This window comes from Mustela nivalis, assembly GCF_964662115.1.
Source record: "Mustela nivalis genome assembly, chromosome: 3".
Classification (NCBI taxonomy): Eukaryota; Metazoa; Chordata; class Mammalia; order Carnivora; family Mustelidae; genus Mustela; species Mustela nivalis.
In genome coordinates, this window is record NC_139022.1 from 87,958,923 (window position 1) to 87,986,622 (window position 27,700).

The window sequence follows — 27,700 nt, forward strand, 5'->3', positions numbered from 1 at the left end:
TGGTTGTTTCATTTCTTATCAAGAACACTGAACTGTAATAATGCTATATGAAGGTATTGGTAGCTGGAAGATCCTAAAATCAGGAGCCTTAGATTGGTTTTTATAGAAAAAGTTCCCTTTGAGCAATACCCACATCCTCTGCGGTTCTGTCTGCATGGGTATGATATGCAAGTTCCCTAATTCATACCACTTTGCTTCTTTACTCCAGGGGACAGCAGTTTGCTCAGCAGATACAGCAACAGAATCCTGAACTCATAGAGCAACTTAGAAATCATATCCGGAGCAGATCATTCAGCAGCAGTACTGAAGAACATTCGTGACTTGACCAGGGACCCTGGCCCAGAGCACAAATGATTATGGCTCTTAAGTGTTTGCTGTAGATAGTGGCCAAAACAAAGACACATAAGAATCAATCTGTCTAGATGATAGGTTTGTCATAAATAGACTGAACATAACATGACTCCTTTGTAAACAAATGATCAGTAGCCCTGTGGAGTGCCAGTATAGTACTGGACAGGGTTCCATTTTCAAATCTTCATCATCATATTTGTATATTAGATCGAATAGCAGAGTATATATATTGAACAGTAAGGCTGTTTATCGGTGAGATCTCTAGCTCTGGATTCCCATAAGCAAACCCTTTTGAGTTTGATGGAGATGACCAAGGGGAAAGGTTTCTCATGCTGGTTTAGAAATATCCTGGCCACTGAATAGCATGTCTGGAGAAAAGAAATTTGTTGTCTAGGTTTCATTTTGATAGTGCTGTCAGTACTAAATATAGATCACAGGGGCCAGTACTATCTTTAATGCTGCTTGTTCTGAAGGGTAACACGGAATACTAAGAGCTGGTGGAAAGCAGCATTTGATGCAAGGGTTGTTTTGAAAAGAAAAATAGATGCTGTGAATGTACAGAGAGTAAAGGTAGGATGTTCAGGTTTTCTGCATAGTTCTTAACCAGTCTTGCCTGCAGTTTGGTCTTGATAACATTAGCATGGCCAATTACTCTAAGTACATAATAAAATACATTTAGAAATCCTTAATGGTACTGTTTAGGTCCTTTGTATAACTGTTCAGTTTATCTTGCACAATTTCCCCAGTGGTGACTTTGCCATGGGAACTCTCAAATATATTTACATTTAAATAAGCCAGTGGTTTGACCCTCAAGGATTTTCTAAGTGGCATTTAATTATGTGCATATAAATACTGATTTTTAAAAAACTCACTAATTATTTGATGGATTATAAAAACTTCTATCATTGCTTGTTCATGTAAACCTTTGCTGTAATTTGGCTTGGCATGTTGCTTTTATGCTTAATCTTAATTTGATGCAATGTAAACATTAATAGGGGACTTAAAGTATTTCACTGAAATCAGAATTCATAGTAGTTAAGAAATGTGGCATTAAGTATTAATGGCATGGCTTTAACTACAGCGATGGTAAGACCATTCTAACTGGAATTTCTTTTGTTAATTACGGAATTGGTAAAATTGGGTGAACACATAACAATTTCACAAGTGTGAGAGACAACTGAAAAAGTAATATAAAATTAAGTCAGTAATACTCATGATGATCAGGGCCTTACTATAACTATTCTCTCAGAAGACCTGGAATCTAGAAGTTCAAATACCAACTTTTCCTTTCTTTCCCCTTGTGAGTTTAGAATAATGGTTCTGTAATTTCACTGTAAGAATTCATTAAAAACGAAGTTTCAGAGCCATACTTTCAATTTTTATTTAACAGGTCCTGTAGTAAGGCCTAGGAATCACCATTTTAAATAGCATACCAGGTGGTTGTGATGTAGGTCCAAGGACTCTAATTTAGAACAAAAGTAGGGTAGAGGTATCGCCTCAGACCAGCAAATACCTGAATGCCTGCATTCAGGTTACAAAGATGACCCATATAAATCCATAGTTTTGCCCAGAGAAGAGCAGTACTTAAAATTTTAGATCCTCTGAATTAAATCATCTGTATTCCATCTAAACCAACTTAATTTTTCATAAATTCAGGTCCTAGTGTTCAAGTGTTAAACAGAATGAAGTACTAACCATTCACATGAAAGTTAGGACTGTTCTGGGGAAAAAAAGGTAAAAAGGTGAAAGGTGATCCACAATTAAAAATTAGCTACTCCTGGGGCACCTGGCTGGCTCAGTAGGTAGAGCATGTGACTCTTTGTCTCGGGGTCATGAGTTCAGGCTCCACGTTGGGCATACAGCTTGCTTAGCAACAACAACAAAAATTAGCTACTCTTATCCAGTGGTAAGAGAAAGTTTCTAGCAAAACTATCTTGACTGTGTTAAAATGCTCTTAGATCAATAAAATTGGTAAGCCTATAGATGGCTGACTAGGAAAATAGAGAAAATACAAATCAACAGTACCAGAAGTAAAAGAGGGGATATCACTACAGCCTTTCAGACTTTAAAGGGATAATCAGAAAATAGAGTGACCAACTCTAGGTCCATATACTGAACAACTTACATGAAACAGATGAATTCACTGTAAGATAAAGATTAGCAAAGCTCAGGGAAGAAACAGGTATCCTCCAGAAAAGCAGGTTACAGGCCAAGATGATTTCAGTGGTAAATTCTACTGAATACTTACAGGAGAAATACTATCAAATCTACACTCTCTCTTTCAGAAACAGAAGAAGAGGTAACACTTTGCAACTCATTTTATTTAGCTATTTACTCTGATACCAAAATCAGACAAAGGCATTATAAGAAAAAACACTTTAAAACAATGTCTTGATTTGCTAATATCTATAATTGCGGTAAGCCATTCTTTTTATGAAGCACTGGTCTATTCCTTCCATTTCAACTTTCTAGTTTGTTTCTTGGTTTATATACCACCTAAAACAAATTCAGTTGAGGTATCTGTCCACTGATCTGGATTTCCATACTATTCAAGTCAGTTTTGTTCTTCAAATACCTTCATCACTTTGGAATCACTGCACTGCTAATTATTTCAAGGAAGTTTTGTGCAGATGGATTGTGCTAGCTACTCTTAAAATGATAAGGGATGCCCCAAACACTTTCCTGGCTTATCTGAAACAAGAGGACATTAAAATAAATCTTTATATACATTCTACTTAGGAATGAGTGGCTTCTGTTAAGCATACTTCACTGTAATAGCTATAGCTGTTATGATGCTATGTAAAACTTAAAAGGTCCCTTTTATACAAATGACATTTTCATTTAATGTACCAAACTGTTTAGCTAATTTTTATAATATGGTTTCAACAGATCCCAAGATGACATTGGCTAACCTTTAGTTAGAGAATGGATAGTGTCTATCATAAAAATTATGATTTTACTTTAAAATTGGGAACAATGAAACAGAAGGTTCAGTCATGAGAAGATGCTTAAAAAACATTCAAAATACACAGTGCAGTGGATATAAAGTCTTATCATTTAATCAATCTTACTCATTCTGGAAGAAAGATTTCAGCTTTATACTGCTTGCACTTTATTTTGCACAGATAGTTCATTATTAGTGAAATTTAAGGGGCAGATTTCATTCTGAATATAGCTTTACTCTGGACCAAATAATTTGTCATGGCAATAAATAATTATGCATTTAAGAAAAACCAATTTTTGTATTTGACTTAATGCACTCTAACATTTAAGCAATAATATTTACATTCTTGAATTTCAACTTATGAAAATAAGTTTTTATTTAACAGCATACGCTTTCTGTTTCCTTACAAAATATTGAAACTTATTATATTCATGTTGCAAACTTGTTTATAATCTTAACTTTCTTACTGTTTGGTTCCTGGAATAAGTAAATCACTGTGATTACATACAGAGACAGTTTTATAGTATTAATACATGATTTAGAGTTCAAAACCAAATAGCAGAAGGTGGAAATCCTGTAAATATGCCTTATGAAAATAAGTGGCTTATTTTTCAATGTGAAAAAAACCCAGGACTTTTTGGCTTAGAATTAGGAAATTATCAGGATTCTTGGTTAAAAGTTAACAGAGTAATCAACAATCCAAGAAATTAAACCCATTCTGATCTGCTGTTAGCAACTGAAATTTAGATGTGTGTTTATATGTAACCACAAACATAGGTATGTACAAAAAGAATAACTGAAAACTAGGGAGAACTCATACTGTGTTAGTAACATAAGGGTACATGAGGATTACTCTAGTTGTCTTAAGCTTTTTTTGCTGACTGAAGAGTTAGGAAAAAAACTGGGGCTAATTGAAAAATTTTAAATTTTAAATTTTAAATTTTAAATGAAGTATTATAAGAATCTGAAGTTCTAAACAAGATCAAGGTTAGTAAACTATGGCCTAGGCCCAATCTGGCTGGTTGCCTGTTCCTGTAAACACTGCTTGTTCTTTTTGCCTACTGGCTGCTGTCCCACTACAATAGCAGAATTTTTTCAACAGCAGCCACATCTCCTGTGAAGACAAATATTTAGTATCTGGACCTTTACATAAAATGTTTGCTAACCACCCAACCCAGATAGTTGCTAGGGACAAACAGCCTCAAATAGAGAGCGTCAGGAAAACGAAGTCCAATGGTTATCTAGAAATGGAATATGCTGAGTGGAGAAAATGTACAAATGTCCATTCAGAATATAACTCACAAGATAAAATCAATAGATGGTTCTTTTCAAAACAAATATTTAATATTTTAACTTTGTCAGGAAAGAAATTTAAATAATAGGTACTTATTTTTGTTATATACTTGATCATTTCACAAAGGTGACAAAAAAGACAGTTCTGTGAAATTCCATGAAAAGCACTGGAAATCTTCAGCTCTCCACTTTAATGGCCGAAGATACCACACAGACCTGTGCGATGTCATCATATTCATATGTTCTCTTTAAGAATGTGTCTGTTAGTCTTAAGCCGGAGACACTCTATTGAGAGAAAGATACAGGCATGAATTTTCATACATTGGCAATTACCAGAGAAATGTGGAAAGAGTCAATGCCCATGGGTTAACATTCCCAGATACCAAAATGAGTGAAAAGAAAGCGCACCTGCAGTCCCTGTACTGAAGACAGCAGAGTAAGGGCAAGGCAGAGAGAAGAACTGGGATGCAGCTTTCCAAGCTGTCTTCCTGAAATGCCACACCAGTGGATAGAATTGGTATTGCACATTTCCAAAACCAGATCCATAGTCCTTTCACTGCTGGAGGAATCAAAAAGACAGGAATAAATCTTGTTCCTTTCACAAAGCGGTACTTGGTATTTCTTCCACTTAGTGCCAATGAATTTGTTTTTGGGGTATCCAGGAAAATAAAAAGCACAATTAGAAATAAAAAGCTACAATGTAATTTTTATTCCACTTAAGACAGAATCAGGAAAATAGAGAGATGGCATCTTCTAGGGTTTAAAGTGGCACTGAGATTGAGCTGCCTGTCTGGGTATAAGCCTTCTGGTTCTATTACTGAATTCTGGCCCCCTGGTGCTGATCTGTTAACAGCTCTGCCATTTCTCTGGGAGACTTCCAGACATCTGTGTCTACTCTTGCTGCTATATTTTCTATTTCTGTTAGGTACTCTACAGGAAAGAAAAAGATAAACTGAGTCTTTTTGCTATTTAACTTATGTTTCTTTAATGCAGATAACACAGAAAATGACAAGATTTCTAAGTAAATATTACTCAGGTTTGTTCACTGGTCACATGAAAAGACTGCTTCTGCTTATAAATGATGTCACCAGTTTAGCTTAAACATGTTTTAAAAAAAAACCTGTCAATGACAGTATACACACACATTGGTTTTTTGTCTTTTTTTTTTTTTTTAAAGATTTTATTTATTTGAAACACAGAGAGAGAGAGAGAGAGATCACAGGTAAGCAGAGAGGCAGGCAGAGAGAGGGGAAAGCAAAAGGCTCAAAGTAAAATATAGGCCTCTGCTCTACTACCATTTCTGGCTACTTTCAACTGTTTTAGCTCTTTTTTCCTTCTAGTTGGCTCCTTATTTTGGCCATTAATTGATTTGCTATACCTCAAACTTTAAGTAAACAAAAAATCCAAAAGCACACCTATACACACAGGGTCTTCACCCTATGCATGTTGCTGTTTAGTGAACTTCCATGATGTGGCAGGCAATGCATTCCCAATGCTAGGTAAGACATGATCCCTTCTGTTGAATAATGCATAATCTAGTAAGGGAGAGACTAAAAATTATAACAATATATGAATGTCACTAAAAAAAACAATAAAAAATTTGCTAGGACAGAGTAAGGAATGATTAACTGTGCATGGGAGGGTCACTAACTTCAGAGGGAGAAAGGTATTTTTGTAATTCTGTAGGATAAATATTTCCTATGGAGTGCATATGGAATTTTAAAAGAGTATACATTCAAATTATGTGGGATAGGATTCATTCCTGCAATAATTTCAAAATGCCCCAACAGGTAATATAAGCTTTACCATAAGTGATAGGACTGGAATTTAATCCTTGGCTTTTTTGGCTTCAAAGCTCTGTGCTCTTTGCATCCCAACAGCTAGATTATATTCTATTACAAGGCCCCATTTTCTAAACTATGACTGATTCTTTATAGTAAATTCATAACCAATTTTTACCTTCTTAATGCTAAAGATACAGTTCAACCATAAATGTAACTCAGAAAAATCTTATTACATTAAATCTATACTGTATTATTCCATAAAAATGTGACTTGTTCAAGCTTTTAGTAATTTTTTTTTAGATTTTATTTTTATTTATTTATTTGACAGAGATCACAAGTAGGCAGAGAGGCAGGCAGAGAGAGAGGAGGAAGCAGGCTCCCTGCTGAGCAGAGAGACGGATGCGGGGCTCGATCCCAGGACACTGGGATCATGACTGGAGCTGAAGACCGAGGCTTTAACCCACTCAGCCACCCAGGCGCCCCCATGCTTTAGTAATCTGAAGTGTGAGGAAATGTAAACAATGAAAAGAGCATGGACTCTAAAGTCAAACAGACCTGGTTTCAAAGTCTGGCCCCATCTTCTTTAGCTCTCTCAGCTAGAGTATGTCATTTTACCTCTACATTGGTTTTCTCTTGTGTAAATTGTGAATAGTATTACCTACCTCATAGGGGACAATGCATGAATGAAATAAAATACAGAAAATGCCAAATAAAGTCAGACCTCAAAAAATGTAATGTATACAGCTACCAGATGAACTTTATAGTATTGAACACCACCATCAGAGGTGGTTTCCATCAGCATACTCAAAAGACTTTAATTCTTTGACGTAGGTGAAGAGGAAAGGCACCCATCCACAAACACTGCCATTACCTGCAGTTTGTTATTTTACAGGTAATATGAAAAGGTTCTTCTAGGTTTACGGTATCTGGGATTGCCTCCAAAGACAACCTAACATCTCCATAACCTGGAGCCTAAGAGAAAAAGCAACAGAGTTAACATACATCACAAAACCCTCCCACTTTAATAAAGGTACCACACTAGCACATTTACTCAATAGTTGTTCCATTTCCAAGTTGATGTTTAGAGAAAATACTTCCCAATCATTCTATTGTTCCCCATTCCAACTTCTTTTGCTACTACTGCCTGTAGAACAACACTCTGGACCCTGACTGGGTTTGCTGTGATTACTCCATGTTCAGTAGAGATCAAATGAATCTGATAGGTAAATAGTAAAGAAATTTCAAGAGGTCTGAACTCAAATGGAGGCTTTCCAAAGATCCTATAGCTTATACATATATAACTCTAAAAAGGAAAGGTTGTTGCCTAGGCAGATAGAGTAAAATTGCTTTGAAAAGATCCAGGAAAACAAACAAACAATGTCTGTCCACAAGACACTCAAGCAGGAAGAGACCATAGAAACATCAAAGCTTGGAACATTCATAGCAAGATGATAGCTAAAACAGTTGTATTTTTAAAATTGGCTTGGTGATAACTTCTGCCCCCCCCCCCAACTTATTACTTGAAATAATAAGAATGACTTTTAAAGACTATATCCCAATAGGTAATACTCAGCATAAAGGGAACATTCTGTAGCATACTCTCACTAGCACAAGAGAAAGGACTATAACCATCCCTATTTTAAGAGCAGAAATTAGGTAAAATATTCAAGTAATGCTTACAACTTTAACAGGACTCACTTTCTGAATTTCAGACAACTCAGATTCTCAAAGTCTTTAAACAAGTATGAATTGAGTTGGTGAATGTAGGAAGTCCAAGAGTTTCAAGACATTGCAAAAAAACCTTCAAAGTAGTAGAAATCAGATGAACAATGAACATGAGCTACCACAGGAGGGAAAAATTGGTGAGCAGTAACTTAATTTCTATTTGGTAGAATAATAAACCATGTATTATGGATAAATTAACATCTGAATATTTTTCATTCATCTCAATATCAAGTTTCTGCCTAAAGAGCAGTAAGATTTTTAGTGATGCACCTAGGAAAATTTAAGCTGTTGTAACTATCTACCCGCCCAAGCACCAAAACCCCCTCCAACATTTTTTTCTAGACTCACCATTCGCTGAAGTTGGCTGGTCTGTAATCTTCCCCTTTCACCTAGATTTGTTTTCCACACTATATCCAATTTTCCAATTACTGTTACTCCTTTAATGATGCCTGCTTTTTCTGCAAACTCCTTCTTGGGTTTTAGGCAGTACAAATACTGGCGTGTATCCATTGGCTGCAAATATGCTCTGGATCCAAACGTAGTTACACTGAGAGAAGTGGAGAGAGAGATGGAGAAAATTCTCAAGAGTTTTTTAAAAGAAAAACCATGGCTGTGATTGTTCCTTTGGATAGGAAGTGAATGATTTACCATCCAAATATCTTAAATAGAACAATTCAGTGGTTTCAATACAAATGGAAGTGGACCTGAACTTAGAAGATTTATTCTTCTTTAAATTTTTCAGATGATATGGAAAATCTTTACATTCTTTATAATAGAATCCAATATATTACTTAAAATACTAGATATGTATCAATTATCTGAAAAAAATGCAACAAATCAAAACCTAAAGTATTCTGTCCCGTTTCTCTATAATTAAAAAAAATAGTTTAGGGGCGCCTGGGTGGCTCAGTGGGTTCAAGCCTCTACCTTCGGCTCAGGTCATGATCCCAGTGTCCTGGGATCGAGCCCCGCATCGGGTTCTCTGCTTGGCAGGGAGCCTGCTTCCTCCTCTCTCTGCCAGCCTCTCTGCCTACTTGTGATCTCTGTCTGTCAAATAAATAAATAAAATCTTAAAAAAAAATAGTTTAGAAAATGTACCATTGTAAACAAAGTGATCATTTTTTTTTTAAAAGATTTTATTTATTTATTTGACAGACAGAGATCACAAGTAGGCAGAGGGGCAGGCAGAGAGAGAGAGAGAGAGAGAGAGAGGGAAGCAGGCTCCCTGCAGAGCAGAGAGCCCGATGCGGGGCTCGATCCCAGGACCCTGAGATCATGACCCGAGCCGAAAGCAGTGGCCCAACCCACTGAGCCACCCAGGCGCCCCCAAAGTGATCATTTTTTAAATGAACTAAAAGATCAGGGAAAGACTGGAAAGTTACTGTTTTCCTCAGTGGGAATATGGAAGGCTACAAACTTTACTGAATTTAACCATAATAGGATAAAAAGTAAATGTTTCTTTCATTCTTTTTTTTTTTTTTAAGATTTTATTTATTTATTTGACAGACAGATCACAAGTAGGCAGAGGCAGGCGAGAGAGAGGAGGAAGCAGTCTCCCTGCCGAGCAGAGAGCCCGATGCGGGGCTTGATCCCAGTATCCTGGGATCATGACCTGAGCTGAAGGCAGAGGCTTTTAACCTACTGAGCCATCCAGGCGCCCCTGTTTCTTTCATTCTTGATGAACAAAATCAGGTACTTTCTCCAGCTATTACCTTCTTATCTGTATTAAAGTCTACTTTATATTTATTCCTCCTCTTTTAAATCACCTATAGAAAGATACATGTATTCATTTTTGCAGAAAAACTAGATCTATTCCTATGCCCACTTCTTTTAATGTTCACAGAATATTTTTTTTTAAAAGATGTTATTATTTATTTATTTGACAGAGAGAGCGAGTGAGAGAGGGAACACAAGCAGGGGTAGGGGAGAGGGAGGAGCATGCTTCCCGCTGATCAGGGACCCCAATGCAGGGGTTGATCCCAGGACTTTGGGGTCACAGCCTGAGCCAAAGGCAGATACTTAACCGACTGAGCCACCCAGGCGCCCCTTGACAGAATATTCTTAAAACTCACCCTTCATCTTTAACCTTACTAATGTCTCCATCATTCCTTCCCATGCCTCAGTTTTATCATTTGCAGGAAATGAAGAACAGTTTTAGATTTACCTCACTGAGTTATTGTAAGAATTAAAAGACTGAGTGTTTCCAAGAGTAAAACATAAAATGCAAATGTCTAGGATCTTTTTATTTTTATGTGGAGGGAGGAATGAAAGGTAAAGCACAGGATATTTTTAGAGCACTGGGACTATTTTGTATAATATAGTAATGGTGAGTACATGTCTTTGCATTTGTTAAAACCCACAAAATGTAGGACATAAAGAGTGAACCCCAAATTTAAACTATGGACTGTAATGAATAAAAGTATCAATACTGGTTCATCAACTGGAACAAATATGCCACATTAAAAGAAGGTATAAATTATAGGGGAACTATGAGTAGAGAGGGGCATGTGGGAACTCTGTTTCTGATCAATTTTTCTGTGAACATAAAACTACTCTTAAGAGGGCACCAGGGTGGCTCAGTCAGTTAAGCGTCTGCCTTTGGCTCAGGTCACGATCCCAGTGTCCTGGGATCCAGTGGCACTTGGAGGGGGGAGGTTTCACTGCTCAGTGTGTAGTCTGCTTTCCCCTCTACCTCTCCCCCTGCTCGTGATGTCTCTCTCACTCTTTCTCTCAAATAAAATCTTAAAAAAAAAAAAAGTCCCTAAGAAAAATAAGGTCTATTAATTAAAATACAAATTATAAACCATCTAAGAATAACAAGTGTTAGAAAAGTTCATATACTTAAAAACAAAAACGTTATAATTCATATTTACCATTCTCCAGCTTGGCTGACTGAGTTTAATTCTGCTACATTGTACATTATAGATGGTTCCAATGAAACTTTCTCCATAAACATGGGTGAGGTTGTAATATTCTGAATCTGGGCTTCCAGAAATACTTCATCAGTCTGAGGATATGAAAAAAATATCCACCAAAGTGTAATGGTATTTAAAATATTTACCTCAACAAAAATATCTGATCTATATGAAGAAAAAATATTAACCACAACTGTGATTAGTTCATGCCTGCAAATCAAAGTTATCATAATTAATGCAAGAAAAGAAATCTTCACCCTAACGTAATTAACAGGGGGAAAGTCAAGGGTTAGTTAACTGATAACTTGTCAAACAATGGATAGGGGATAACTACATTTTTTGTAGCAACATCCAAAAATAGTTATTTTACTGGAATTTCATTCACAAGATATCCTAGTTCTTCTAGTAAATCATTAAAATGTTAAAATGTCATTTAGTAAGATGAATATACCTGTGTAGCTATCATTTCAGTGACATGTTAATATAATTAGGTCTTCATTATAATATTCTATCATAATATAGTTTCAGTGGTCATATTATTTCAATTTAGAAAGTATACACTTGATCTTAGCCAAAAGGCCGAGAAGCGATCAATTTAGAAAGTATAAAGACCACCAGTACAGTGAATAATCAGTCTATTTTATAATAGGATTTAACTTTTCAATTAAAGCAATTTGTTAGTGGCCATTAGTGATTTCTTGGTTCATTTCAAATGTACATTCAGGGCAAAAAATGAATTATAGTTGAAAGTCATAGAACTTTTAAATCAAACACAAGGTATTCTGTAGCCTTAGAGACTAATGCTATTCAGCAATATTTTAATGAATGGGTAATTTAAATATGTACTTTTGTATAAAAATTTTATTTCCTAAAATTTAGGAATTAAAATTGAGATTTATATTAAACATCCTTCTTTACATGTGATTTGGCTTTTTTTGTATATAATTGAAGGGGAACACAGAACTTGGTTCATTTTCTAAATGAATCTGTATAAAATGTGACACAGTAAGGATATGCAATAATTATTTTGTTCAAAAATTTCAGAGTAATATATATAAAAATAAATTTAAAAAACAAGCTATGACCCCCAAAATTTGGCACTGAATAAACATTTTAAATATTAAATCCAGGAAAATGGAAATCATTTCCAAAAATATAATGATGAAGTTATAATGTAATGTATTATTATCTAAACTAAAACAGATTCTTTAGTTCTTGGCACATGTGCTCAAATGAAAATTGAAATATAATGATTTATCAATCTAAAAGAATGTGCCACTTAAAAGCATTATCCTGTTACTTTTTCCTAAAAAAAAAAAAAAAAAAAGTAAATATATCCCATCAATCCATTGCTTTAAAAACAAAATTACCACAGGCCCACATTTCAAATTTTAAAATGCATTTTTCTGCTTAAATTTAGAAAGAGCTTAGATAAAATGGAAGAAAAACAAGCAGCATAATGGAAAATTAAGTTAGTTTAAGTTAGTACAAAGTAATTTGACACTTGAAAAATTAAGAATTCTGTGCTACAGCAGTCAATGTTGTTATCATATAAGTCATATATTATAAGCAAGTGATGTTTATATTAAATAGAAATTTGAAAATATGACTTTAGCCAACTTGGGAAAATTTGAGGTTCTTCTGTTTACTAATGTCAAAGGGCCAACTTTACCTGACCCAGACATAAAACTAAAACTACTGTGCATCTGAAGGTAAATTTCAACTAGAGAGTTTACCTCAAAGAATTAAAAGTAAAGAATCTTATTTAAGAAGATGTTGAAAAATCCAAGGCTATTTTTAACAAGGTTCACATGCCTCTTTTAAGAAAAACCAAAAGGAAAAACATTAAAAATGAGAGCATACTTGCTTCAGTATGATAATTTAATCTTCAATTTAATTTTTTCCCAAAGATAATCAATATAATATAAAAAGTATAAATTAGATACAGCTTTTAAAATCACATATGTGGTATTTCATAACTAACTTTGTTTTTCCACTATGTTTCATAAAGATAGATTAATTAGGCAGAGTCAAAAAGTGGTAAGTAAGAAAAGCATATAAATTTATAATAAAAAATCAAATTACCACAGAACTGAGGTCACTCTAATGGAAAAATAAAAAAGAAAAATTAGAAAAATCAGAATTAAATGTTAAAGAAAAAGAATAACTAACTTTAAAATAAAATGCATTTCTGCATTTTTTTTAATTTTCTAAACAAGACAGCATTAGTAAAACAAAGAAGTAAACGGAAAGTAACAAAGGAATATGACATTTTTCTAAAAAGGTGAAACTACTATGGTTAAATGAATGAAGAACACTACAGGTGAATATTTAAACAGGAGCAAATATTCAAGGACAAATTTGGGTGAGAAAGGTATAACCCATGTCTTTCTAGTTCTATAAATTCTTTACCTATACTGTAATTCTTCACAGATTACTTAGGATGGCTGTAAGTTCTCTTCTACAATCAGAGTAGATATACACTGTATTGTACACCTTTCCTAAATTTATCTAATAATGGAAGCATTTTTTTCAAGAAGCATCTTCAGTGACTAGAGTTCCATGCATTATACTTCAGGAAATGCTGAGCTAGACCACATCAGACAACTGAGAGTTTATTCTTTTCTTGTTAATATATTTTATAGTTTGTCTTTTTTTCATATATACTTCTAAGGCTACTTATTTATCAAGGGTCATCTCAAATGTTGCCTCTTTTGTCCAACCCATTGCTAAAAATACTTTTTCATCTCCGATGTTCCCAGAATCTAAGTACACTTCATGATCAGGTGGTACTTACATTGCATTTTTGTCATGTTTGTTTCCTCCACTAGATCTAAGTACCCTGAGGATTGGGAAGATGCCCAATTTATATTTAACTTCTCTCTACTACCTGGCATGGAGCCCTATTCCCAGCAGGTGACCCAATGTTTGAACCTAGTTGCTAATGTCACCAATCTTCTTTCCTATTTTATAAGACGGCAACAAAATTTCTCATAACAAACTTGTTTTCCTTTCAGTGATTCACATATTGCTAGAATTATTAGAAACAGAGTAAAAAAACATGTTTGAGACAATTGTGGGGCTAATAAAAGTCAATGTGTAAGAACTACAGCACAAAGTAATAAACATCACCTACCGATATGTGTGTGGTTTATGAACTCCTATAATTTACCTGAATTTTCTAGTTGGGGTCAATAGAATCTGCCTGGCCCCATAGGCTGAATAGTATTTGTTTTCTAATAGGTGATACCAAATATCTTAGAGACCCTAAAAATACTATTTGTTTACTGCCGGTTTTTCAAGAAATATCTATTTTCAAAGGTTCATAATTTTACATATTTTCTTAGTTGACATTTGTTGGCAAAGATTACAAATTTTGTTTATATATAATGTTAACTGAAGAAAGCAACATTCTGTTACTATAATTATAAAAACAGTACTAAACATAAGTTAGTAAAATCTGAAAGAGAACATGGATTAATGAAAAGCCCATTATTTTTTGGTGTGGTGGAATTGTGGGATTTTTTTCACCCTTCCTTTTTGGGGAGTATATCACGTTTATAATATTATTCAAGGAATAACAAGTAATTTTAAAAACTGCAAAAATCACTCTAAATATTCATGTTATACAACTATTTGACAAGTATCTTAATCTACCACTACATTTGCAGCAAAGAAAACCTAAAATAGTTTAATATGTGCCTTCTTAGGAGCCAATTATAAGAAAAAAGACCATCTACAGCACTGTTTGTTTCTAATTTGCAAACATATATACTCTTGCAAAATAGTTACTTATCTTCCCTCATACTATGGATGAACTCTTTCCTAGCAAAACAATATATTAAGACCACTTAAAATGTAATAAGCGGAATAGCTATACTATAATTAATCAAAAGTATTCCAGTAAAACAAAAAAGGCAGCATACACATGTAGTATGGCAACTCCCCTAGCCCTGAAAAGAAATGTTAACTCTAAACTAGTAGGGGGAGCTAGTAATCCCCTTGATGAGACTGTATCTTCCCATGAAATATGCATTTTCTTTACTTATGTATTCCATATTCCATGTGCATTTGTAATTCTGCTTGGAATGCCTTCATTGATTTGACACTTTAATGTTTCCAACATCTATTATTTCCGTACTCCACTCCAGTTACCCTTCTCATCTTCTCTGAAGACTACTGTAAAATCTCAGCCCTAGACTTCATGCAGTACTTCAGATTCACAACATATACTATACTAGGTAGTTTTATTATTTTATGCACTTTTTTTTTGTCCTAATAGTACTCTACTGCAGGTAAGATTCCACTCTTGGTATGCCCATCTGTAGTACAAACTATATTGAATAAAAACTCAGATGCTGATGGTAAAAATACATGCAAATTTGACATAGGACTACAAATTTCTGATCATTAACTTTAGAGTAATAAAGACATAATTTTCATTTCAAAATACTGTATTTTAATATTTATCACTGTGGTAGGAAAGACATGACTTTTGCAGGAGTAATGGGCCCATTACGAAATCATTTTTTTCTGGAACTCCAGAAGCCAAGATAAAGTAGAATTTCTACTTTACTTTTATTGTTTTTTTATTTTTAAAGTAGAATTTTAAGAAAGAAATCCAAACAATAAAACCTTCTTCCTACGGCAAAATCTATTTTATCTCTTTTGTTCAAATAGAAGATAGGTTATCTTCTACTCTCTAAGTTACCGTATTTTTATTTTTGCCAATCTTGTTTATTCCAAAAAGTACTTCTAACCATTCACGGAAGTTAATGAACAAACTGCAGCTGACACACTGATTTCCCAGGACAAAGAATTTAATTTACTGAGTTCTATTTGTCAATATTTTCCAAGAATATTAAATGATTTTTGCAGGGTTAGATTGAATACTTCAGAATCACAGTGTAAATATTTAACAAATTGCTATGGTTTTTAGATAGTAACAATACTCATTAAGTGGAAATTTAGGGCAATGATTTAATGAAAGGGGGTGAAAGCCTCATGAAATTAACAAAAATAAAATTCAAGATACACTGATTCTATATAATTTTAAAACAGCATATTAAAAGATCTACAATGAAATTATTCTCTTTTGATTAAACTTGAGGCTCATTTTTCACAAGTATTTCACACTCTTCTCAGCAATTTACTTCAACATGAAATGAAATGTAATACATCAGCATTTTAGTCAAGTAAGATCTTACTTTTAATCTGAATTCCTATTAAGTGCTAAACACTTACCTCTGCATTGTAAAATTTGGTTTTCACATCCAATGGTTTGAGAACCTAGTTGAATAAAGCATATCAATCAGAGGAGATTATCACTTATTTTTGTTTATTTATTTTTAAATCACAGGGTTATATCTGTCAAAGGCATTTTCTAATTTTAATTGTAAAAAGCTTTTTTAATAGGTATGCAATATTTTTGCAAAAACAACAAAAAACCCAAAAAACTATCCCAAATGTATTTATAAAAGACAACCATCATTTCTTAATTGGGTAATAGTCACATGAGTTACATGTGTGTTTACTCCATAGTATTTTTGTTATACTGAATATATGTATTTTATGTATTTTTCTCTATATATTTCACAAAACTGTTTATTAAAATAAGTGCATAAATCTTTTATTTTCTTTTAAAAGTCATGCAAAATCTTAAATGAGTGATACAGCAAAATTTTTTCTTTTAGAAGTTTTTTTTTTATGAAAATTTTGTTTTTTTCAAGTAATCTCTACACCCAACATGGGGCTTGAACTCAAGACCCCACAATCAAGAGTCACATGCTCCACATAATGAGGCAGGTAGGTGCCCCAAAATAAATCTGGGTACATTTAATAATTTAATTAATTCCTTCTGTTAATACTTTTTCTTCCACTTAAAAACAGATAAGTATGAAAAATACATATTGCATAATATCTAGATCTAATTTAAAGGGTTATATGTGGTCATCTCATCCCTAAAACCACTAAAACCAGTGGTTTTAACTATTTTTAATCACAGAGTGAAAACTCTGTATAAATACAAAACTCTACATTAAGTTTGGTGACTCATGGAATCCTGGAAGGAAGCGTGGTCCATTCAGCCCAAGTCAATTATCTTTCATTTAAATATTTCTTTAGAAACTTGATATGATTTATACTTAATTTATCTGGACTTTGTACTCCTTTTATCCCTCTTGTATATTCTTGTGAGTTTTGTCAAGGTATAAAAACAGGACAATCTTTTTTGGATAAAAATCTGTAAAATGAGGGGTGCCTGGCTGGCTCAGTCAGAATAGTGTGCAAATCTTGATCTCGGGGTCATGAGTTTGAGCCCATGGTTGGATATAGAGATTACTAAAAAAATAAAAAAATAAACTTAAAAAAATCTTCAGGTGAAATATTACACTGACAATGATAATTTCTCTTCTTTTACTTAATTTAGTCTGACTTTAGATTTCTAGTACTATGACAAATGCAGACATATGAAGCTATTTGCTTTATTTGGAGGCTGTTTTCCCTGCAGATAGATAGGAATAACTTCACAGGGGAAAAAAATCTGTAAACTATTTACACAGTCACATTTAATACCTGAAATTTGAAGAATTTTCTAAAATACATTTTTTCTCCACCCTGAGTTGTATAGCTCACTGCACACACCAAGCTGAAATGGAAAGAAATCTCTGAATTATCTTTGATTTTGTTTAATAATAAATCTAATACACCTCAATTTTACTCACAAATTTGGAAAATATTATAACCAATGGTGTAAAAGCGTAGCCAAATGAGCCTAGAGTAGGGAAAAATGAGTTTTAGCTCTTTTTATATTTATAAAAATATAATTCAATGAACAAGAAAGCTTTGATTAGCAAAATTAAATATACAATAGTGAAATATATTCCAAAACAAATCTGAAAAATCAAATAGTTAAATGTACAAATTAAGTTTATAAAATTTAGAAGAAAAAATATAAATTCAAAAAAATTCTAGGATGGGTAAAGACTTTTTAATATAAATGGGCAATGGAAAGGAAAAGAGTCATAAATGTATAAACTGAACAAATCAAAATCATGTTAAAATAAAAAGCAGACAAAATGGGATAAAATACTTCTAATGAAATGAAGAGAAATCTCATAAGCAAAACATTAGTATCTTGCTCAAAATAGGAGGAAAGGATATATAGATAGATGACAGTACCATAAATGGCTAACAAAAAGGTGAAAACATTCAGCCTCACAAGAGGTCAAAGTAATAAAGTAATGAGACATATTTTTTCCACTTCTTAAGATTTAAAAAAATTTCTTTTACAGGTGTTACCAGGATTTGTGAGGGGTTAGAGAAAGTGACTCTCTCTACACTGCTAATGGTTAAAAGAGATTTAGAAAACAAGTCTTAAGTAAGAGTCTTAAAAATGCTTATATGCTCCTATAGTAAACCCACTATAAGCAGTCTACTACAGGAAATACTAAGATGCTCAGCACTGTATTATTTACAACAGCGGAAGACTAGAAACAATCTAATGTCCAATTAGTAAACAAATTAAAGTATATGGTCCAAGCACATAAGATAAAACTATCCCAAAAAGAATGTTTTCACAGAATATTGACTCAAGTGGGAAAATGTTCACAGTGCACTGAAAAAGATAAAACCATGGGTAATATGATCAAAATTTTGAAAAGTATTATTTATTTATATAAATATGTTACATAAACACACATAAAAAACTAGAAAATCATATACTAATATTTTAATAGCAGTTACACTCAGTGGTGACAATACAGGAAATTTAATTTCTCCTTTTAAGTTAAGTGTACATAAGCCAGGTACTAGGGATGTAGTATTGTTCAAAATACAGTAACTGTTTTCAAGTGCTCACAGTAAAAAGCAGTATAGCAGGGTATAGATTTTTTGAAGCCAGATTTAGATTTGAGTTCCACTTCTTATTTACTATTTAATTCTACAAGAGACTCATCTTCTCTAAAAGGAGGTTTTTACACATTTAATAAACTTCAATATACTTAAATTCTTAATAAAATTTAATAATTGTAATAAATATAAAATTTAAATAAAAATAAAATAACAATTTAATGAATTTCAATAAACTCTATTTCAACAAGTACTGACCACTATTCTCTGCTAGATCATGAGGACACAGCTGACTTCATGGAACTCGTACTCTAACGGAAATGACAGGCGCAAGTAATTAATTTTAAGCAGAAGACTAAAAAAATGACAAGTTATGGATGCTATAGAATATATTAAAAGGGGTATTTAATTTAGTCTTGGAGGTTAGGAAAGCCGCTTTGAGAAGTCATGGTGAATCTGATATATGAAGAAGTGAAAGTAAGCTAAACAAACGAACAGAGTTATTCCTTAAGAAGGGAAAAATTTATCTCAAGTCTTGGAGGAGTGCAAAGGAAAGAGACTTCCAAAATCACTTAGTATAAAACAGGGAGGAATGAGAAAAGGTAAGAACTAAAGCAGCTCATACGGATTAGGTTCTAGAGAACTTTGTAAAGCCAATACAAAGAATTTTCTATGGATAGTGGTCGGTCACTGAAGAGTCAAGTGACTTATCCAAGAACATGTAATTAATAAATGATGGAGCTGAAATTTGAACTCTTTAAATTTTGACTGCAAAGCTCATACCAACCACAGAATATATACTAAGAAGCGCCTACAAAAGAGATTTCACCACAATGAACTGATTAACAGCTAATATTATATACTACTTTAAGCCAAGGAAGAGAGGCAAAATGGTGACATAAGTGGAGATGAAAAAGGTGGGATGACATACAGTTAGTAAGAATTAACAGGACTTTGTAAATTTATTGTATGTGTAAATGGTAAGGCAGATGGAAGTTTAAAATTATTTAGATGGCTGAAATTTTCATATCTGCCTCTCAAAGAAAAATAGAGGATTCACATTCATATGCCAGGAATATAGAATTTGATATATATTTTTTTTCTCAGAGCTTATCTTACTTTGGTTCTTTATTTCTGAATTTTCAGGATAGATATATATACATAGTTAAAAACTGAACTGAAAAGTTGTACAGAACTGAGAAGCTGTAATTTAAAAATAAACACTATTGTGCTCGCTTCGGCAGCACATATACTAAAATTGGAACGATACAGAGAAGATTAGCATGGCCCCTGCGCAAGGATGACACGCAAATTCGTGAAGCGTTCCATATTTTTAGATTTAAAAAAAAAAAAGAAAAAAAAAAAAGAAAACACTATTAATGTCAGTTTCTAGCATTTCAAAAAATAATTAACATACATTTGGTCAGAGTGGTACCTGGGTTTTAAAAATCTGCATGGCTTTTTATTTTTTGGATAAGACTGTCTATAGATGCAAACATGAAAACAGAAATACAGGAAAATAAATTAAGATATTTTCCCCTAAAAACAAACATTTTGTTTCAAGTCTATGATAAGCATGTAATCCTGCAACATTAAATTCCTTCTTAAGTAGGTTCATAAGCTTGATACTAAATGGACATAAAACGAAAATTTCAAATAAAGGCATACATAAGGAAAAGCCTTTGAGAACTAGTAAAATTAATCCTTACATGTGTGTTCCAATTTCCTTCACTTCATGGTGTATGACATCATCAATACAACAATCAGGTTTAAGTTCAGCCACTGCAGCATTGGAAGCTGAAAGATTTAAACGCTGAGAACTTGTCTGAAGATCAGCCTTGAAAAAAAGAGATAAAAAAAAAAATCCAAATGAGACTGGGTACCTACAGGGTGAGGCTGGATATGAGTGAAAAGAATAGGAGATCAGGAACAAGGAAGAAGGGCCGATGCGGAGCAACACTTCTTAGTGTCAGTCTTTCTACCACAGCTCTGCAGCTTAAAACCACATTAATGGTTCATACAAGTACACCAAAATCAAATAAATAAAATCAGCCCGAAGTAGGGGGAATAGGTAATGGAATATGAACAGTACCAAATGAACACAACCACAATGGGAGGGAGGGATGGGAAAAAAAAACTAACCTAAGGAAGCCTGGCTAACAAATGCTACAGACAAAAAGAATGGTACGGGGATACTGCACTCTAGCTAGTACGTTTGCTTGTATTAGCAATTCTGCAACTGTTATGAGCCTACCACAACCAAACCAAAAAATACTATGGATAATAAGAGAGAAGTTTCTCCCCTCTGGAGAAAAAAAAGGTGTAAATGAGGAAAGGGAGAAGAGGCTGCAATGAAACTTTTGGTGTTGAGTTGGTTTTAAAACATACATACAGATGGATAATCCAGAAACAAATATAGATAGATGTGCACACATGTGCTACTATAGAACACTAAAAGATAAATTACTATTCAAAACAATATAAGGTGGGGCGCCTGGGTGCCTCAGGAGGTTAAGCAGCTGCCTTCTGCTCAGGTCATGATCCCGGGGTCCTAGGATCAAGTCCCGCATTGGATCTCAACCTGAGGCCTGACTCCACAGTAGGCAATTAACAAATATGTGTTGAATACTGAATGAATGAATGAATGAATAAAGTTATGATGAAATTTTGAGGCAAATGTCAAGAAATATTCAGAAACAGTAAAGACCATGTTAGGTAATGGGGATTGGGGAGGTTTTTGCATAAAAGCTTGGATTCTATTAAGTCTCTGTTTCTTTTTTAAAAACTAACAGGTTTTCTGCAGTTAATTCTAATCTAACATTCCTAATGCTAGGCAGTGTGAAACAGGATATTTATTGGTGCTATCTCTTTGATCATTATGTTCAGTTATAAAATAGTAGGAACTCAAATTTATTAGGCTCCATCTATGTGCAAGGCCTTGTTCTAAGTTCATTATTCATTTAATATCCACAATCCTGAAGTAGGCAGTCATACTATTCCCATTTTATAGACAATAAAACCACGGCAGAGGGAAATAATAACTTCCCCAAGGTTATACAACTAGTAAGTAATGGAACTGAGATTAAAAATTCCTTAAACATTTTAGAAACCTGAGAAAAAGGGATTAAAAAAAGAAACACTCAAACCCATGGGCTTTCTGTTCAGTATGTTTTCCTCTGTGTCATTTTTAAAGTATTAATGTATTTTAATGTATATACAGCTAAACATTTCATCTTTTTCTTTTTTAAAGATTTATTTATTTATTTATTTGTCAGAGACAGAGGGAGAGAGAGCGACTGAGCACAGGCAGACAGAGAGGCAGGCAGAGGCAGAGGGAGAAGCAGGCTCACTGCCGGGCAAGGAGCCCAATGCGGGACTTGATCCCAGGACCCTGGGATCATGACCTGAGCCGAAGGCAGCTGCCCAACCAACTGAGCCAGCCAGGCGTCCCTCATCTTTTTCTTTTTTGCTATTATAAATAATTCTGCACCAAACATTTATTTTCTTATTACCTATTATGTATTTAGGGAAAATAGTGAGGAGAAATGGAAGACTGGCTTGGGATAGGAGAATTTTTTTTTTTTTTCCAAGAACTATTTGACCTCGGGTGCCTGGGTGGCTCAGTGGGATAAGCCGCTGCCTTCGGCTCAGGTCATGATTTCAGGGTCCTGGGATCAAGTCCCGCATCGAGCTCTCTGCTCAGCAGGGAGCCTGCTTCCCTCTCTCTCTCTGCTTGCCTCTCCGTCTACTTGTGATTTCTGTCAAATAAATAAATAAAAATCTTTAAAAAAAAAAAAAAAAAGAACTATTTGACCTCACAACCCTGAGATCCAGACCTGAGCCAAAATCAAGAGTCAGAAGCTTAAATGAGTGCACCCCAGGGGAATACAATTTAAATTTCAGGGTAAGGGGGCACCTGGGTGGCTCAGTGGGTTGGGCCTCTGCCTTTGGCTCTGGTCATGGTCTCGGGGTCCTGGGATCGAGCCCCGCATTGGGCTCTCTGCTCAGCGGGGAGCCTGCTTCCCCCTCTCTCTCTGCCTGCCTCTCTGACTACTTGTGATCTCTGTCAAATAAATAAATAAAATCTTTTAAAAAAATAAAATAAATTTCAGGGTAGGGTCTATGCTGCAATTTGAATATGGAGAATTTAGGAAAAGGGTAAGGAAGAAACAGAAGGAAGCCTTTCAGATAAGTTAAACAGAGACAGCAAAACATCTTAAATATGAGAGTTCAAAGGTGTCTTCAAAAACCATCAGAAAAGAATTTTTTACTTAGCAAAAGCTGAGAAAGACAATTATCATATGGTCTTACTTATTTGTGGAACATAAGGAATAGCATGGAGGACATTAGGAGAAGGAAGAAAAAAATGAAGGGTGGGAATCAGAGCGGGAAAGGAACCATGAGAGACTCTGGACTCCAGGAAGCAAACAGGGTTTTAGATGGGAGAGGGCTTGGGGGGGATGGGTGAGCCCAGTGATGGGTATTGAGGGCACAGATTACATGGAACACTGGGTGTCATACACAAACAATGAATCATGGAACAGTACATCAAAAACTAAGGATGTACTGTATGGTGACTAACAACATAATAAAAAAATTTAAAAATATATTAGTGTAATATTTTAAAAAAGGGAAAGAATTTTTTATAATTAAGGGATTTATATTCAGGAATAGAGAAAATATATTTTCAAAGATCTAGAATAAGCTTCAAGAGGACAGAGGCCTTGACTGTTTTTGTTTTTTTTTAAGTTTAGTTTTGTTTTTTTTTTAACAGATTTTATTTATCTATATGAGAGAGTGAGTAAGAACACAGAAGCAAGGGGAGCAAGCAGGCAGAGGGAGAAGCAGGTTCCCAGCTGACCAGGGAGCCTGGTGCGGGGCTTGATCCCAGGACCTGGGCACACGACCTGAGCCAAAAACAGACACTTAACTGACCAAGCCACCCAGATGGCCCTACTGTTTTCTTTCCCTAGCAACTATAACTGTGCCTGGAACACATTAGAAATAGAAATTCTTGGGTACCATTTTAGACTAATCAAATCAGAAACCCTGGGGATGAGCTTTGGCAGTCAGCATTTTAACAAGCTCTCCAGATAATTTTAATACTTCCTAAAGTTTGAGAACAACTAGTATACACAAAAAGAGTTATCTGTTTTATTTCCAGTACAATAATTATATTGTTTTGTTTATATAACAATATTTTTAAATGTAGCATGTTAATATTTTCAGATACAATGCTGGATTTTTTTCAATTAAAAAGAAAAAACTAGTGGGTTTCCAGTTGAACATGGTAGACTATACAAGCATTTTTATTGTTTTAGTGTTGTTTTTACAACACTAAGCTGACAAAAGAATTTTAAAAAGTACAGATTCACAATCCCTCTTCCTTGATTTCAAATTCCCAGAGTTGTAAAAAATTAAAGTTTTAAGGGCAGAAGTCTGGGTATCTGAAGTAATAGCAGCAGTGTAACCATGAATGTCCCAAGTCATCCATAAAACAAAAACAAAAGCAACTAAAACTAAAGCTTGCGTTAATATAATTAGAAAGCATCATATGTCCAAACTTCATATTACCTGTAAGTAGACATATATCAAACTTTTACAAGCTATTTTTCATGTTCTTGTCATGAACCTTTGCAAAGAATAAGGGAAGTTCAGGGGAATTTGAGCTGAAGAGAAAGAGAAGAGGTAGGTCCAATACTGATCTAAACCACTTTCAGAAAGACAAAGTCTATTCTAAGCATGAAAATACCAATAAAGTGCATTACTGGAAGATAAGAGCACGGTCTACAGGGAAGGGACTTAACAGTTGTTTGACAGGAAAGAAAACACTTCAGGGTTTTGAAAAACAGTTCAAAGGAGAGACACCTTTTAGAAACTGTGGAGTGAAGAGGAAAAATTTAGGACACTACAATTCACACGAAAAGGGAAAATTTGGGGTGCTTGAATGGCTCAGTAGGTTAAGCATCTGCCTTCAGCTCAGGTCATGATCCCAGGGTGCTGGTATCAAGCCCGTCAGGCTTCTTGCTCAGTGGGGAGTCTACTTCTCCCTCTACCTCTGTCCACTGCTCCCCCTGCTTATGCTGTCTCTCTCTGCCAAATAAATAAATAAAATCTTAAAAAAAAAAAATTGAGGAACACACAACCCCATTCTCCTCTATCAGCCTCCCCAAAAGACACAGTAAAGAAACCACACTTTGTGCACAATGCCTTGAGAGGGTGTTTTTTTTTTTTTAAGATTTTATTTATTTATTTGACAGAGAGAAATCACAAGTAGATGGAGAGGCAGGCAGAGAGAGAGAGAGAGAGAGAGGGAGAGGGAAGCAGGCCCCCTGCCGAGCAGAGAGCCCGATGCGGGACTCGATCCCAGGACCCTGAGATCATGACCTGAGCCGAAGGCAGAGGCTTAACCCACTGAGCCACCCAGGCGCCCCAAGAGGGTGTTTTTGAATTAGGAATATCAAAGCACCCAAACTGCATTTCACAGAATGCAAAGCCTCCAACAGTTTTCATCTACACAAAAATAATGTAAAAAGAAAATAGGTGAGAACTGAGAAAATTCACTGATAAAAACTGCCACCCAAAACCAACAGGGAACTACTGTATCTAAGAGAAAAATGAAAAATATTTAAACTGAATTAAATACTCTCAAGAGAACACTTGAAATATAAAAAAACACCTAGAATGAGAAATTTTAAAACTAAGGCAAAATTTGTTGTTGTTTTAGCATGGGGCTAAAATTTTTTAAGAGAAGAATGTAGATAGTTGATTGAATTTGGAAAAGAAGAAAAGGACACAAATCATATTAGAAACATGAAATGACAAACGAAATAATGGAATACACCTACTATTAAAATACAATCCATGAAAACTTTCTAGAAATAACAGATCTAAATCTACATATTCAAAGGTGCACTTGCTATCAGAGAAATGACATTAAATGACCAATTCTAAAACATACAGAAAAAAAATCCCCCGGGCCTCCAGGAAAAATTATCAAATTTCTTACAAGGCAAGAGAGTAAGACTGGCAACTGTCCTCTCAAAACCAGCATATATATATATATATATATCTAAGTAACAAAGGAACAGCATTTTCAGAAGACATAAAGAAAGAAAATGTAAACAAAGGATTTTTATATCCAGCCAAACTGTCTTCCAAGTATTAAAAACACTTTTGAACATTTTAAGGCTCAGAGGATATTACACCCACAAGCATGTCCTGAGCAATCTGTTTGAGAAATCTCCAACCAAACAATATGCAAATAAAAATGGGAAGATATGAGAAGGGGGTAAAGGGAATGTAGTCTAAGCAATAAGTAAGAGTTAAAGGACACTATTAAAGACTAAAAGCCCTACAGTAAGCAGCTAAGTATGAAATAGTGAAGGTGGGAAGTATCATAAAAGGCATAAATATAAAGGCAAAACATAAAACAAAAATACAAATTAACAAAAAATTATTTGAAAAATAAGGAACTGAAACACCTTACATGGGGAAAAAAAGGCATACCAGATATAAAAGAATAGGCTTACTGTTTAAAAACAAAACAATGTGGCCTCTTTGAAACAAACCATATAAACTTATAGATACATGTGAAGGGACTTAATTTAGCTAATAAAAAAATTCAATATGGCCCACAAATCAAGACCCAACTATGTGTCGTATAAAAGAAACATAAATAAAAACAAAAGAATTGGGCACCTGAGTGGCTCAGTGGGTTAAAGCCTCTGCCTTCAGCTCAGGTCATGATTTCAGGGTTCTGGGATCAAGCCCTGCATCAGGCTCTCTGCTCAGCGGGGAGCCTACTTCCCTCTCTCTCTCTCTCTCTCAGCCTGCCTCTCTACCTACTTGTGATCTGTCTGTCAAATAAATAAATAAAATCTTAAAAAAAAAAAAAAAGGATCGAGGAAGGCTAAAAATAAAAAGATGGACAAAGGCACACCAGGCAAATGGAAACAGTAACAAAACCAGTTGGTGATATAGGCACCCAACTAAGATTCAGGCATTAAACATGGAAAGGAGGAAACTTTTAGTGCTATAAGCAACAATTCAAAAGGAAGAATGAATAAGCATAAATATCTATGAACCAAACAGCGCAAAGTGTAAAAAAAAAAAAAGCACAAAGTGTAAGATACAAATAGTAGCACAATAATAATATGAGATTAGCATGTCACTTTCAGTACAAGACAGACCAAGTTGACAAAAAAAAAAAAAAAAAAAAAAAGGAAGTAAAGATGCAGGACACCTGACACCACCATCAGTAAGATAAATCTTATGGATCTACATATCTAGCTCTACAGTAGATAAAAGAAAATAGACCTTCTTCTCAAGAACACATGGAATATTCATTAAAAATTAAATTAGGTCACAAAAACTAGCAAATTCTTTAAGTAGGACTAAAATAAGAACAAAATTTTCACAATGCAATTAAACAAACTATAGATCATTAACCAGAAAAAAACAAAAAACAAAAAACCCTTTCTATCTCAAAAACCTATTCAACAACTCAGGTAGAAAGGAAAACAAAAATAAAATTATAGAATTGTTTAAAAAGTAATTTTAATGAAAATGCTATACATTAAAATCTGTAGAATATATCTAAAGCATCAATCAGAAGAAAATTCACTTTTATCAACAGAAAAAACAGAACAAAAATTTAAATAATAAATCCTCAGCTGAAAAAGCTAAAAGAGAACAAAGTAAAAAATCAGAAGCATAAGAAAGGAACTTGTTAAAAGCAAAAATCAATGAAGTAGAGAATAAAAAAACATTAAATACAAGTAATGAAAATAGCTTTTTGAAAAAAAATTAAAATATACAAATTAAAAGCTAGTTTAATG

The 27,700-nt window shown here is 34.2% G+C and overlaps 2 protein-coding genes across 13 annotated transcripts in view; one reads left to right on the top strand and one right to left on the bottom strand.

Moving 5' to 3' along the window:
* Positions 1-5,110, top strand: part of SGTB (small glutamine rich tetratricopeptide repeat co-chaperone beta) — a 47,091-nt gene extending 41,981 nt beyond the window's left edge. For 3 of the 4 annotated variants that reach the window (XM_082723073.1, XM_082723071.1, XM_082723072.1), the window contains exon 11: positions 209-1,714. In XM_082723073.1, coding sequence (XP_082579199.1) covers positions 209-320 — 112 coding nt within the window. In that variant the 3' untranslated portion in view covers positions 321-1,714. Of the gene's footprint in view, positions 1-208 lie in introns of all 4 variants that reach the window. The other variant, XM_082723074.1, reaches the window with a different exon arrangement.
* TRAPPC13 (trafficking protein particle complex subunit 13) overlaps positions 4,618-27,700 on the bottom strand; it is a 41,904-nt gene continuing 18,821 nt past the window's right edge. For 3 of the 9 annotated variants that reach the window (XM_082723066.1, XM_082723062.1, XM_082723070.1), the window contains 9 exons: positions 20,570-20,697; positions 17,586-17,658; positions 16,257-16,301; positions 13,098-13,115; positions 10,971-11,104; positions 8,446-8,644; positions 7,244-7,344; positions 4,997-5,147; positions 4,618-4,873 (listed from right to left, as the gene is read on the bottom strand). In XM_082723066.1, the coding sequence (XP_082579192.1) occupies positions 4,766-4,873; positions 4,997-5,147; positions 7,244-7,344; positions 8,446-8,644; positions 10,971-11,104; positions 13,098-13,115; positions 16,257-16,301; positions 17,586-17,658; positions 20,570-20,697 (957 nt within the window). In that variant the 3' untranslated portion in view covers positions 4,618-4,765. The remainder of the gene's footprint in view (positions 4,874-4,996; positions 5,148-7,243; positions 7,345-8,445; positions 8,645-10,970; positions 11,105-13,097; positions 13,116-16,256; positions 16,302-17,585; positions 17,659-20,569; positions 20,698-27,700) is intronic. The other 6 variants (XM_082723067.1, XM_082723063.1, XM_082723065.1 and 3 more) reach the window with 3 other exon arrangements.